Below are 15,697 nucleotides of genomic sequence, written 5' to 3'. Positions count from 1 at the left end.
AGTTATAAGACATAAACTAAACAATCCAGCTACAGGATGAATCACAACATTACAAACCTTGATTGAAGCAAATAACTATTTGAAAATCTGAAAAAAAGACAGGTGCAAGAATGGCCAACAAGAACTTCAATCCCATGAAGCACTGTGAATGAAACAAATATAAAAAAAATAAAATAAAATAAAATAATATATATGTGTGTATATATATATAATATATATATATATATATATATATATATACTGCATGTGTATGAGCATAAAACTGTTGATTTAAACATGTTGACTATGTATATAGAAACAACAATATTTTATGTTTATTTTAAATTATGCATATATAGCCTATACAAATATTTAAGTAGTTTAAAAATCACTAAAGTGCTCTTTTGGCACAATACACTTGTTTTAATTCTCTGATTGGTGGTGATTTCTTTGTAGAATCATGGGTAATGTAGTTTTTCCACCAGGAATTCCGCTATTAAACAATGAGAGAGAAAAAATAGTTGAAATAATGCATACCGATGGCTACAACAAAAGCATATATCATTGATTAACAACCTCATAGCTCATAGTAAGGTCAGTTTTTAAAGGTTTATAAAGTCATTGTTAACTATGGAGAAAATTAATGGTAATTTTATTCTAATTTTACAGTAACCCAGCTGTTGCACTCTATTTTATTTAAGTCAAGTTTCTTCATTCCAAATTAGTCAGTTATGACTATTATGCTGCCTTAGAGGACAGCTGTCTACGTAGGCAGTATTCTAGCAAGGCAGTTCACTAGGTTTTGGACAGAGCCTATTTCTACCTCTCTGCAGTAAGGGTAGCTTTTATATGACCTTTCCTCTCCGCTTCTCTCTCAGGTGTGCACTGTGAAATCAACATTGACGACTGCACACCCTTCACCGACCCCATCACCCAAGAACCCAAATGCTTTAACCAGGGCCGCTGTGTGGACAGTGTGGGTGGGTACCACTGCATCTGCCTAGCCGGATATGTGGGGGAACGCTGTGAGGGTGACGTCAATGAATGCTTGTCCAACCCTTGTGACCCCCGTGGCACGCACAGCTGCATCCAGCTCACGAACAACTACCGCTGCGATTGTCGCACAGGATACACAGGTATAGCACAGGATGTTGTGGACCATTTTGCTTTGATTTAGAGAGTAACGCTACATTCTGATTATGTTGTCAAATGTGTAATAATTACCTTGTTTGTTGTATCCCTACAGGTCAGCGCTGTGACAAAGTGTTTGATGGCTGTAAGGGGAAACCTTGCCGTAATGGAGGCACCTGCGCTGTGGCTAGTAACACTCCTCATGGCTTCATCTGCAAATGTCCACCGGTTAGTCATATTCTCTGATACATTTAGCTATGGTTTTCTGAACCTGCTTTGGATCGTTTTTACTGTTTTGCAATACCTCTTCTGTGTTATTTCATCTCCATCACATAGATTATGAACTAATCAATCAGGTTCTATACACATCATTTACATAAATGCGGTAAATAAATAAATAAATAATATATTATTATTAATATTAATAAATTATTTAGAATTTTAAACAATTATTTCTCCTTAGCTTTTCCATTTTAGTGACAAGGCCACAAATATTCTATATAATTACATATGTCTCTTATATGTCTATATAAATTATTGTATATAATTTTCTAAAATCATTTTCATGCTAATGTTAAAATAATACTTTCATTCAGCAAGAATGCACCAAAGTGATGAAAAAAAAATCTGTTATTTAGAATTGTCTTTTCAACAAAGAAAGCTGAAAAAATGTAGTGTGGTTTGTTAAATATTTAAATATAAAAAATATTAAGCAGCAAAACTGTTTTCAACATTGATGATAATAATAATAAGTGTTTCTTGAGCACCAAATCAGAATATTAGAATGATTTCTGAAGGATTATGTGACACTGAAGCCTGGAGTAATGACTGCTGAAAATTCATCTTTGCCATCAAAGGAATAAAATACATTTCAAAATATATTAAAGTACAAAACAGTTATTTAAAAGAAATAACAATAACAGTTATTTTTAACAATAATACTGTTTTACTGTATTTTTGTTCAAATGAATGCATTACATATAGATTTGCTAAAAATATCAGTAAACTTCGATGCATACATTTTACCACTTGTGTATGTCTCATTTAGGGTTTTACAGGATCAACTTGTGAGTATGATGCTCATGCCTGTGGTAGTCTCCATTGTAAAAATGGCGGTACATGCATTTCTGGTCACAAGAGCCCCAAATGCCTGTGCACCCCTGCCTTCACTGGTCCTGAGTGCCAGTATCCCACTGAGGGTCACTGCACAACCAATCCATGCTACAATGGAGGCACGTGCGAGTATATCTCAGAGGCCCCATACTACCACTGCATCTGTCCTACTGGCTTCAATGGCCTCTTCTGCCACATCCTGGACTACAGCTTCCCAGGTGGCCCTGCTCGATATATCACACCTGCTCCAGAAGTGACAGTGAGATGCGAGATAGCAGAGTGTGAATACAAGAAAGGCAATAAGATCTGTGACAGCACATGTAATAATTATGCCTGCGACTGGGATGGAGGGGACTGCTCTCTGAACTTCAATGCCCCGTGGCAGAACTGTTCGGCCTGGCTGCAGTGCTGGCGCTATTTTAATAACGGGAAGTGTGATGAACAGTGTCACAATGCTGGATGCCTCTATGACGGATTTGACTGCCAGAGACTGGAGGGCCAGTGCAAGTGAGTGCTATTTGAGAATTTTTACACAAGTTTCAGGGAAGTTGCACATTTGTAATCATAGAGTTTGAAGCTAAAATGACCAAGCTTAAGAGAAATTCTCAGGGAGTTTTAATTGGAAATCACAATTTTTGAACTCCCAGACCATTTCTCTTCAGCAGGTCTGAAAAAGTCATGGAAATTTTTCTAGTGAAGCTCAGCGCTTAAGTATTATTTTCACTAGAATCTTGTGATGATTTTTTTTTCTACATTTGTTTTTATTAGATTATATTTAAATTCCAGTCATACCCGTTTTTTTTAAGAATTTAAAATTTTTATTGTAATTTTGACACAGCTAGAGAATTTCTGAGTGAACATTATTTGACTCAAATCATTATTTCGTAGTAAAATATGTAATTAGCTTTCAGCTTATAATTCAGTATGCAATAGTTTATTCAACATTGTTATTGATGAAATCCGCCTGTTAGATAAACTGCTTAAGACTAAAAAAAAAAAAAAAACATTTTCATAACTTAAAATAAAATAAACATTTACTGAAATAAAGTTAAATTTATTTATTTTTTTTTCATTTCAGGCAACCTCTCTTTTTTTAAATTTGATGTAAAATAAAAATAAAAACAGGCATATTTAACGAAAAAGAGAATAACAAATAACAAAAACAACCAACAAAATTACTGAAACTTTAACTAAAATGAAAATGGAAAATAGAAAAATTAATGTTAATTTTATAATATTAATAACATCATAATTGTATAATATTAACAACTGTAACAGTATCTCAATTATACACTGGTCCTAGACTGGTCTAATTAGAGAATGAAAAGTAAGATTATCCGATTATCTTTTAGCTAACTGCACATAATGGACACATAATGGATGTGTTTATGCAACTGGTCCTTAATTCACTGTGGGGTAGTTTCAGAAGATGGTACCTTGGCCAAGATGGTTTACAAACTCTAACCATCTTAACCCAGATGGTCTAACAGGTCAAAACCTGGTCCACAAGCTTGTAGTCTATCATTTTAAGCCATCTAAAAACCTTGTAAAACTAGAATCAGAAGCTTTTTAGCTCCGTTAATCCAGATTGAATGCTATTTCTAAACTCTGCTTTCCTCTCTCATAGTCCACTCTACGACCAGTATTGCAAAGACCACTATGCAGATGGCCACTGTGACCAGGGCTGCAATAATGCAGAGTGTGAATGGGACGGCCTGGACTGTGCCAGCAACATACCCGAGAAGTTAGCTGCTGGACTCCTGGTTTTGGTGGTCCACATTTTGCCTGAACAGCTCCGAAACAACTCCTTTGGATTTCTGCGGGAGCTCAGCCGAGTGCTCCACACCAACGTTGTTTTCCGGCGTGACAGCAAGGGAGAGGAAATGATCTACCCATATTACGGCAACGAGCAGGAGCTGAGAAAGCACAACATCAAACGATCACTAGATGGCTGGAGCGATGCTTCTAGCAACGTCTTGAGCTCCGTAAAAAGCATCATTTACAATATAGCGGTGGAAGGAGGGAGAAAACGCAGAGAACTGGACGAGATGCAGATCAAAGGGTATGTATGTGAAAGTTGAGCCTGTGTATGCTTTAATAATATGTTTGAATAAAAATCATGCTTTTGATTTCCATCAGCTCGGTGGTATATTTGGAGATTGACAACCGCCAATGCTACCAACAAACCTCTGAGTGCTTCCAGAGTGCAAACGATGTGGCGGCTTTCCTCGGAGCCCTGGCTTCCAGCGGCAGTCTGAATATGCCTTACATAATCGAGGCCGTCACAAGTGAGTGTTTGGCACGAGCATTGTCGTGTGCCTCACATTCTCCCATAATGCCCTTAATCAAGACTAGGCCTCCCATCTTACTCAATGTATTCAGCACCACCCCCCCCCTCCCCAACCTTTAACCCCACCACCTCCTACCACGGATTACAGGGATCACTTTGAAGTTTGTGCGTTTCTTCCTTATAACAATGAAGCAAATGTTCTTTGTGCATTAGACAGACTAAACAATCAATGCAGCAGTCTGAGGGCAGATCCACTGGCTCCAGGCACCAAAAATAGTTAATTGATGCAAATCATGTCAACTCATTTGGCCCAACAAGACACTCTCACATACATGCATATAGCCCATTCATGGTTTGAATCTAAAATGATGGGGGCTTCTGCAACCTTAACCTTGTTGAATGTACCAGGACTTAATGCATCTCCAAGGGTTTAGGTGAGCAGAGTTTATCATTTCAAAATCGTTAGTGGAGAGAGCATGAAAAAAGAGAGGAGAAAAATTGATCGGGAGTGTGCTAGAAGTTGGGAGTCTTTGTTATCTCGAAAATCCTAATAAATCCTTCGTCTTTACAGCTTAAAGTGTGCGCAGTAATTTGAAGTTCATTAATCCCTCCCTTTTTTTCCCCTTAAAGAAGAACTGGTAAAGTTGTCTCCTGGTACCCTGGGCTGAGAAAGGGGAGATGAGGTGTTCTTTCTTTTCTCTTTTTTCTGTCCTCCTCCTTTTCTTATTTGCCAGCTCCTTCTTTTTGATGAGGAGTGGTTAGCAATTCTGATTACTACGAATGCGAACGCGTGCCTCGCTTTAGTTTGTCCGCCCATCTGAAGCAATTTGTGCCTCATTGTTGCATGAGGGACATATTCTTGTCCTTTCTGTGGGTTTGACATGTCAACTGTGCTTCCTGTGGCAGGTAAGATTGATGGACCGCCGGCCATAGAGCTCTATCCAGTCTACGTGGTTCTGGCAGGACTGGCACTGCTGGCCTTTGTCGCTGTGGGAATGGTCGCCTCCCGTAAACGCCGCCGCGAACACGGTCAACTCTGGTTTCCGGAGGGTTTCAAGACCAGCGAGCCCAGCAAGAAGAAGAGGAGGGAGCCGGTTGGCGAAGACTCTGTTGGTCTGAGGTCAGTCACGTTATCTTTGGGTGTCGGGTTTGAAGGGACAAACTATGATGGAGGAAGACGTTTTAATTTGAAGTAATGATCATCTGTTGTTTTTAATTTAATTAACTGGGTTTTAGGAAGTAGGTGGAGGTTGATAATCAATGATGGCTTTTGGTGTTGGAGAACAGTCTTTAAAGTAATTTAGCTGGGTGTTAAAAAAGTTATTTTGGCATGTCTAATGGGTTATTTTTTTGAAAACAGGCCACTTAAGAACTGTTCAGACATATCATTAATGGATGACAACCAGAATGAATGGGGAGAAGAAGAACCATCAGACACGAAACGCTTCAGGGTGAGCAGAGCAACACATTTCCCACTGACAAGATAAAAGAAAAAACAGACATCACCACTATCATAAAATTCACATAGAAGCGTCTTACAATTAGTATTCTTGCATTAAGTAATACAATTAATTAAAATACGTGTTTTCAATTTGTTAATGTCTCATTCTCAATTTTTAGTCAGAAGAGCAGGCGATGCTTGATTTAGACGATCAGCCAGATCACCGGCAGTGGACACAGCAGCACTTGGACGCAGCCGATCTACGCATCCCATCCATCGCTCCCACACCCCCTCAGGGCGAGATAGAGAACGACTGCATGGATGTCAATGCCCGAGGACCAGGTTAGGCATTGTTGTATTAATTTTTTGTGGTAGTGGTTTTGTTATTGGCTATTGATGACTTTTAAATTACAATATAATATAAAAATTTTATATATTTCAATTTCATTTTTTTATTATATTTAGAATTATATAATTTAATTATAATTTATATTAAAATATTAATATTAAAATATACAATAATGCATTTTATTCATTTAAATTTAGAACTTTATTATATTTGCTTTAAATTATAAATATATATATATATATATATGTGTCTCAATATTTAGATTTTTTTGCGCACCCTCAGATTCCAGATTTTCAAATAGTTGTATCTCAGCCAAATATTGTCCGATCGTAATAAACCATACATCAATGGAAAGCTTATTTATTCAGCTTTCAGATGAGGTATAAATGTCAATTTCGAGAAATTGACCCTTATGACTGGTTTTGTGGTCCAGGGTGACATATAAATCTTATATAAAAATGTGGCCTCATTGACCATGTAGTTATTAGGTAGATAAATAGTATATTTTGGCTGATGTTATTTTTTATTTATCTACACAGGGAAATCATTTTACTTGTCTAGTTAACAGACATAAGGAGATATTCATTCTGATTTTTTTATGAGAACTCAGCCAGCGTAAAAGGCATTCTTTGCTTATGGATTACACATGTTCTCCGGTTTTATACACAGTGTGTGTGTGTGTGTGTGTGTGTGTGTGTGTGTGCTGTCGAGTGCTGGGATGAGGAACTGAATTGAGCTCTAAGTAGGTGTTAATGCTCAGGGCCCTGTGGGGAAACGAATCCACTTCAAAGTCTCTGTCTGAAAGCTGTAAACCCTGGGGACTTAGCACATTTTTACCAGTCTTACCGATTCATCCTGTGATATCATTCTGCTTACATGTGTTTTGTTAATTAAAACTCTTTATGATATGCTCATCCTCTCTTTCTATAAGCACCAATATACCCCTGACAACACTTTTAAGATTGTCAAAGGCAACATTCTTTTGCTATCTCTTTGCAAGCTGTTTTTCCTTTTTTTTTTCCTCTTTGTGTGGATTGATGTTTTAAAATCGACCAAATCGGGACTGATCTGGGAATAGCTATTCTTTTGAAGCCGAGAAACCCCTGTCGACGTCAGCAAAGAAAGCAGCTTCTCTGAGGTGATAATACTCTGTTTTACCAGCAGTTGAAATTTCAAAGCGTGGCCAGCGTCCCTGAGATTTACCAAACCTCCATGCTTGATTACAATCGTTAGCGAAGCGATCTGGGGCGATTCAGAAAGGCAGCGTGTCAAATCCAACTTCGATTTGTTTGTTTCTCTGGCATTACTTTGGTCCATCACTTTGAGGAAAACATTTTTTTAGGTTTGGGTTGCCCTCACACTAGTTCTACTAGGAAAAGTTTTGCTCTTTCAACTAACTTTCATTTGTCTCAGGGTTTCCTCTTCGAATTGTGTAGCGGAAATAATGATGAAAACCTGAAATTTGGGGACATTTTTTTTTTTTTAAATATGTTTATATATATGCTTATATATATATTACAATTAATTCTGAAGAATGGTCATAAAGGAATTTAGAATTTGAAAAATGAATGTCTTCTTAGCATAAAGCTTCTGCTACATAAATGTAAACAAAATCTTCACTCTCTTTTTCCTCTCTAGATGGCTTTACTCCACTAATGATTGCATCCTGTAGTGGAGGAGGACTAGAAACAGGAAACAGCGAGGAAGAGGAGGATGCTTCAGCCAACGTCATCAATGACTTCATCTACCAAGGTGCCAACCTTCACAACCAGACAGACCGTACGGGTGAGACCTCCCTACACCTGGCTGCCCGCTATGCCCGCTCAGATGCTGCAAAAAGGCTCCTGGAGGCCAGTGCAGATGCCAACATCCAGGACAATATGGGACGGACTCCATTACATGCTGCTGTGGCTGCAGATGCACAAGGGGTCTTCCAGGTATGTGAGCCACAATTGCATAAGAGAATACAGAGTAATATGTAGGAGGTTTAATGTTGTGTATTTCCACCAATCGATGCATCATCTCGGTTTTCTAAAACATGTTAACTTTTGTCCTTGTGCAGATTTTGATACGGAACCGTGCCACAGACCTGGATGCCCGCATGCATGATGGCACCACACCTCTGATACTGGCAGCAAGACTTGCAGTCGAGGGCATGGTGGAGGAACTCATCAACTGCCATGCTGATGTCAATGCCATTGATGATTCTGGTATGACTATTACACTGCCATACTTCATTGATTCACTTGAATGCAGCATACACTACCAGTCAAATGTTTAAAAATGCTTTTTATGTTTCTCATTATCTTAAACGTCTTTCTAGATGATCTGATCTAAAGGCTAATTTTGAAATGCTTAAAAAGAATTTTGCAGACAGAAAACCTAAGCCATGATTTTTTAAATAAATGTTAATAATAAATTATTATTATTACATTTACAAGGTAAATCAGGTGGCACATTATGTTTTTTGAACACCAAATCAGCAGATTAGAATGATTTCTGAAGAATTATGTGACAATGAATACTGAAAAAAATGGCTGCTGAAAATTCAGCTTTGTCATCACAGGAGTAAATTACATTTTAGAATAGATTGAAATAGAATTTTATGACTTTACTATATTCTAAAATGTGGAAAATAGTAAGAATGTAGAATGTAGTAAGAATGAGTAGATTTGTTCAAACATTTCACTGGTAATGTATAATATATGGTGATATTTTACTGTTAATGTATACTAGATACATTTTTAGATTTGTTACTGTTTTATCACTATTACATTTATTACTATATATTGCTATTGTTGTTTCCTCAGTGAATGTAATGGAACACATGCTGAAGTGGTTTCTGTTTGTGCTACAGGTAAATCTGCACTTCACTGGGCAGCAGCTGTGAACAACGTAGATGCAGCGATGGTATTGCTTAAGAACGGGGCAAATAAAGATATGCAGAACAATAAGGTAAGCAGCACTTGATTAGTTTGTATCACAAATAATGCTATGATATTTTAGACATAACACACCTCACATAATATTCGTATTAACATAAGTACAAAAACGTTTTCAAAATGCTTTTGGCTTACCAACTATTTTGCCATTCAGGAGGAGACTCCTCTATTCTTGGCGGCAAGAGAAGGAAGTTACGAGACTGCTAAAGTTCTTCTCGAGCATTTCGCTAATCGGGAGATCACAGACCATATGGATCGGCTCCCGCGGGATATCGCTCAGGACAGAATGCATCACGACATCGTGCGGCTCAACGACGAATACAACCTGGTCCGCAGCCCTCCCATGCACAGCGCCCCCCTCTGCACCCCCCCCCCCCCGCCTCTCTGCTCCCCCAATGCCTTAATGGGTAGCATGAAGCCCTCCGTACATAGTAAAAAACCCCGCAAGCCAAGCACAAAAGGCATCGGTTGCAAAGATATGAAAGTCAAAAGGAAGAAGGCACAGGATGGAAAGGGAAACTTACAAGACAGCTCAGCTGTGCTCTCGCCGGTCGATTCGTTGGAGTCGCCTCACGGGTACATATCTGACGTCGCCTCCTCACCCCTGATGACATCACCTTTCCAGCAATCACCCTCCATGTCGCTTAATCACTTACAGGGTATCTCAGACACCCACATGGGCGTCAACCACCTGGGGATGGGCAACAAGCAAGAACTGGCCCATATACAGTTCGATCCGTTACCCCCTCGTCTCACCCATCTTCCAGTGACCGGATCTAACGGCTCTAACATCATGAATAGCCAATGCGAATGGCTCGGGCGGATGCACAATAGCATGGGTCTGCAAAATCAATTCGGAGCCATGAGGAACGCCTCAGGTCAGGCCAACCTTCACCAATCTGGCCTGATGACGTCTCTTCACAACGGCCGTCCCGCCACGCTGTCTCAGATGATGAACTATCAAAGCCTGCAGAACACTCACCTCACCACACAGCCGCATCTAATGATGCAGCAGAACATGCAACAGAGACAGCAGCAGACGAACGTCCAGCTGCAGCACCAGATTTCCAATCCACCCAGCGGCGTGAGCCAAAATTTGCTCGGCGGCGAATTGGGTGGACCGGAGCTCCAGCAGAGCATCCACACCATCATCCCCCAGGAGACCCAGCTGCTGAACCCATCCTCTCTGGGCCCCAGCATGGCGGGAACGCAGTTCCTGACGCCACCTTCCCAGCACAGTCACTCAGCCCCAATGGACACCAACACCCCCAGCCACCAACTCCAAGGGCCTGACCACCCATTCCTCACGCCGTCTCCGGGTTCACCAGACCAGTGGTCCAGTTCATCGCCTCATTCCAACATGTCTGACTGGTCGGAGGGCATTTCCAGCCCGCCCACCAGCATGCAGTCGCAAATCGGACACATATCGGAGCAGTTCAAGTAAAAAAAAAAATTTGAAGGCACCATAAGCCTGCTTACTGAAGGTCTTTTATATGCTCTTGTACTAACCATATATTTTTTTAATTTATTGGTATTTTGTTATTTATACTTTTTTCACCATTTATTTTGAAATTTGGGCAAAATAAATTATCTTAAAAATAATGCTATTGACCGCAATACACTGTACTCGAATGTACACACTGGGTATTTATTGGTCTTATTTCAGTTGATCGGCCTTCATTTTTGTTTGATTAATTATACCTAATATTGTAAAAACGCAAAGTTCTTGTACGGGCATTTTAGCGAGCATGTTTTTATACAACAAACTTCAGTGTTAAAGTAGATTTATGTTGTTTGAACCATGCTGCTTTTCCATTATTAGAAGATGAATGATTGAATTTGTTTAATGTTTTTTCTGATATTTGTTACGGTTAAGTTCTCATCTTTTTTTTTTTGTGCTACAAGGTTTATACTACAATTATGTAGTGGTATTATAATTGAAAATTTGTATAGTTCAAAGAGATTTGCTTTCTTTCTCTCTCTCTTGTATATTAAATTCATGCAAAAGCACAGATTTCTAAACGTCCACTGTAAGTGTGGATGTGAAAGTGAGGATCTGAGCTACTTACAAGAAATTATATTGCCTTGTATGAAACAGGTGCCAATATCAAGTTCTCTGTATCTTTTTCCTCCAATTTTGTAGAACTGGTCACGTGGCTAAAAGTGTCTGGGGTTTTATGGAGGTGTTTCAAATTGAACTTCTCTTTGCTGTACTTCAGTTTTGTATCTTCGTTTGAGCCTATGGCTAATGTAAATAGATATATTGTATGCATTTGTTATGTAAACAGGATTTTGTTTCAGAAATCTTAAGTGTGCCATGAAAGTTTTAAATATTTTAATGCTACGTAGTTGTTTTCTATCATATGCAGAACGTATATTTTTTTCTCAGTATCACTGGGGTAGAGACTATAAGAAATGTATACACACAAATTATTAGAGGATATGACATACAGAATAACATAATTAGATGATTAATTATTATGACTATTTGTTGACCACCAATAGTTTTCACAAAATTACAAAAATAAGGTCCCATAAAGGGATGAGGTGGTGTCATATATCCTCTTTAAGCCATTAGTACTTCCAAGTGCATCAGATTTGAACAGCACTGAGTATAACACATCTGTAAATGTTACCTATCTGCAAATGTGTAGTTTACACGCAGAGTATTTTGTCAGTTCTACTGTCTGTACAAGTTTCTTTGATTAATAAAAGATACCAATGTGTATTCAAATGTAAGTCTCCGTTGTATTTCTCAGTCTGCTCTAACACTTTCTTTATGACCTGTCTAGCTTATTTAGCAAAAATATTTCTTACAAACTTTAGCTTGAGTAATATCAAAGCAACTAAAAACAGATATATTGACGAAGCATTAAAATGGTTTGCTTTTGCCCCCTCATGCTATACCAAGCTAGGTTTAAATATCAAAGAAAAAGGTTTTAATTTTTTTCTTATATTATAACGAAATTATTTACGGCATGAGCTAAACTTACATAAGCATATCAGAGGCTGCTCATCGTTTTATTGCATTAGCCTGCAGCGCCATCTTCTGAAATTCTTAGGACTATCAACAGCGCCCTCTGCTGCTGAGAGGACAAACGCATGTAAAGCTGTGAACGCACTAGTGGTTCACTTGAACTACGGGGACAAACAGCCTTCAAACGTCCACTTTAGGTACTACGAGTACCACATTAGGTACTCATTTTGAGAGGCTCACCCATAACAATTTTGTTCTGGGCCCCACAACAAAATTATTTGTTACTAAGGGATCACACAGACCTTGAAATCGATGAGCTTGCTGTGATGCCACAAGAAGGAAAAGACTTAGCTAAATATTAATGAAAGTAATTCGTTCTGATGCTGCTAAATAACCTTTTTGGACCATCCTTTTAAAAAACTATGGTAATAGTAGGATTTCATGATTTGTTTTTCTATAGCATCCATATAACAATGTCTGTCTTTCAGCAGTTCAGGCTCTTTAATGATTAATTATATAAGGCCACTGTTCCCCAATGCACTGAACTGGAGTGAAGCATCACCAGTGTTACTTGTATGTGACATTGCACATAAGTGTTGAAACATGGTGTTCATTTCAGACACTTTCAAATTAGATACCATTCGCCTCCTTTCGAGTTAAAGCTATAGGCTAACACAAAATTCACAACAACAAAAAAAATCTAACAAATATGGAATAGAAACTATTGTAGATATGTTGTGATTTACACAACATAATGTCAAAAGCATATCATGACATTCAAGTAAGACTTTATATAATTTTTTTCAGAGAATCTATCTGACATGTGGACATCAAAAGCAAATGTGACCCTGGAGCACAAAACCAGTCTTAATTCGCTTGGGTATTTGTAGCAATAGCCAAAAATACATTGTATGGGTCAAAATTATCGATTTTTCTTTTATGCCAAAAATCATTAGGATATTAAGTAAAGATCATGTTCCATGAAGATATTTTGTACATTTCCTACCGTAAATATATTAAAACTTAATTTTTGATTAGTAATATGCATTGCTAAGAACTTCATTTGGACAACTTTAAAGGTGATTTTCACAATATTTTGATTTTTTTGCACCCTCAGATTCCAGATTGTCAAATAGTTGTATCTCGGCCAAATATTGTCCTTTCCTAACAAACCATACATCAATGGAAAGCTTATTTATTCAGCTTTCAGATGATTTATAAATCTCAATTTCGAGAAATTGACCCTTATGACTGGTTTTGTGGTCCACGGTCACAAATATCACCGAATGAATTACCTTCCACATGTTCACTGTTTTTGTTTAGTCAGACATAGCTTATTTCTTTATTTATTCCCATCCATTATGACACTTACAACCTCTAATATGAAAGTAGAATGAGTACTAGCACTGCTACCCAGCTCATAGTGCAGCTTCAGTCTTCTCAGCATTGAGAGAAATGGATGCATATATTTTCTTATTAATCCAAAAATGTAGACTGCATCAGTTAAATCAGACCAGCTTACATAATCCACAATGACCACACCTCTGCATCTGCTGCATGGTTTTACAGTGCATCGGGTAAAAACTTTGCCCAAAGTATGACTTCACATTAATAAATAGTAAAGTCAAAGGCAGTGTTTTGTAGTGCCTGTAAGACTCAGAGCAGGGCAGTGCAGGGAGGTGAATGATTGCTCAATGAAAGTCTTTTCAAGATGAATTAGTGTCAAGGTGTGAAATTGCCATTTATATATATATAGAGAGAGAGAGAGAGAGAGAGAGCCTAATATCTTAGGGCTGTCAAAATTAACGCGTTAATGACATACATTTTTTTGTTATTGCATAATTTTAACGGCACTCATTTTATTAATGCGCATTTTCTGTTTCAGGGTTTCCGCGGGTCCTTAAAAAGTCTTAAGAGGTCTTAAAGGTGCCATAGAATGGAAAACTGTATTTACCTTGGCATAGTTGAATAATAACAGTTCTGTACATGGAAATGACATACCGTGAGCCTCAAACACCATTGTTTCCTCCTTTTTATGTACATCTCGTGCGTGCAAAAGACCACTGAAAAATAGGCGAATCAGAACATAACACCGACTGTGACGTTACAGTCGGGATCACTAATAGTTACGCCCCCGACATTTGCATATACCCGCCCATGTTCTAGGCCAACCGGACCTGCACAGCCAAATCATCAGAAGTTCTGCAGGTATTGTGAAGAAACAAGCGAGGATAATAGCGAAAATTATCGCAGCTAATATGTTAGCTGCTTGCTAGCCATAGCCTGTTACATCACAGAACATAAGATTTCACTTACCACATAAACAGAGTAAGGAGAGATGACTGAGGATGATGGTGAATTATTTACATATCCTGAGCACCACTGACAAGCATCTGATCTTGTAAAATGTGTGGTAAGTACTGCCGCTGTCGTTTACACAGATCACGTGCAATAGCAAATCTCGAAAGTGAAAGTAAAACACGATAGTGCATTCGAAAGCAGTTTCAATGACCCACATATTAATAGCGGCTCCCTGATGTCCGCATTTTATATACAGTATAATTACCCAACGATATAACTGCGAGAGAAAGTATTGAAATATATATTTTCCCTGTGTTTCCTTCCTGCTGTGTGAGCTACTGAAATGAGCGGCACTGTGAAACAGCCAATCAGAGCAGAGCTCAACGTTATTATTCATGACGCTTCCAAATAAGGTAAAAACAGACCATTTCATTCTAGGGACAAATCCTGGGATTGTAAATGGACATGTAAAACCGTTTCTGGAGATTTTTTTGCCCTTACATAAGCCAAATACCTTCTATGTAGATATCAGAGAAAATTTTTAAATATTGTATCAATGCGTTCTATGGCTCCTTTCAATTTAGTTGTATCATTTTAAGGCCATAAAAAGTCTTAAATGGTACAAGAAAGTCTTAATAATGATTTCAAGAGGTCTTAAATTTGGGGAGGGAAAGACAAGAATTGCGATATGGCTTAATGTGACGATTTAACAATCATGCGATTATTAGGGCTGTCAATCGACTACATTTTTTAATCGCGATTAGCATGATTGTCATGAGTTAACTCGTGATTAATCGTAACGTAATCACACATTTTTATCTGTTCTAAATGTACCTTAAATTAATGCTTTTCAAGTTTTTAATACTCTAATCAACATGGGCATGGACAAATATGGAGGCTTTATGCAAATGTGTGTTTATTATTAGTGAAACCATACTCAACATAGAGCATAAAGAATTCAGATAGCCTACAGGTTTTCACAAAAACAAAAAGTTCTTTAAACCATTTTTAAGAAATTGAATCAAAAGTCAAAGTATCAATTAGGCTATTCTATTAATTTAAACAATTATTATCAATTAATTATTATTATATTAATTAAATAACATATAACTATATTTTACTGGCTTAATTGTTTAGATTTTTATAATGCATTATCTTCTTATCGATCTACCAG

The 15,697-nt window shown here is 37.9% G+C and overlaps 1 protein-coding gene across 1 annotated transcript in view; it reads left to right on the top strand.

The window, feature by feature from the left end:
- Nucleotides 1–11,954, top strand: part of LOC107672539 (neurogenic locus notch homolog protein 1-like) — a 58,707-nt gene extending 46,753 nt beyond the window's left edge. The window contains exons 23-34 of the mRNA XM_016465768.1: nt 858–1,115; nt 1,226–1,338; nt 2,159–2,730; nt 3,851–4,285; nt 4,363–4,511; nt 5,420–5,633; nt 5,874–5,964; nt 6,134–6,296; nt 7,942–8,240; nt 8,366–8,513; nt 9,161–9,258; nt 9,400–11,954. Coding sequence (XP_016321254.1) covers nt 858–1,115; nt 1,226–1,338; nt 2,159–2,730; nt 3,851–4,285; nt 4,363–4,511; nt 5,420–5,633; nt 5,874–5,964; nt 6,134–6,296; nt 7,942–8,240; nt 8,366–8,513; nt 9,161–9,258; nt 9,400–10,689 — 3,830 coding nt within the window. The 3' untranslated portion in view covers nt 10,690–11,954. The remainder of the gene's footprint in view (nt 1–857; nt 1,116–1,225; nt 1,339–2,158; nt 2,731–3,850; nt 4,286–4,362; nt 4,512–5,419; nt 5,634–5,873; nt 5,965–6,133; nt 6,297–7,941; nt 8,241–8,365; nt 8,514–9,160; nt 9,259–9,399) is intronic.
- The last annotated feature ends 3,743 nt before the right edge of the window (nt 11,955–15,697 follow it).

Source organism: Sinocyclocheilus anshuiensis, unplaced genomic scaffold (genome assembly GCF_001515605.1).
Source record: "Sinocyclocheilus anshuiensis isolate Anshui unplaced genomic scaffold, SAMN03320099.WGS_v1.1 scaffold176, whole genome shotgun sequence".
NCBI lineage: Eukaryota > Metazoa > Chordata > Actinopteri > Cypriniformes > Cyprinidae > Sinocyclocheilus > Sinocyclocheilus anshuiensis.
The sequence above is the reverse complement of the archived record's forward strand: the minus strand, read 5'-3'. Positions and strand labels throughout refer to the sequence as shown.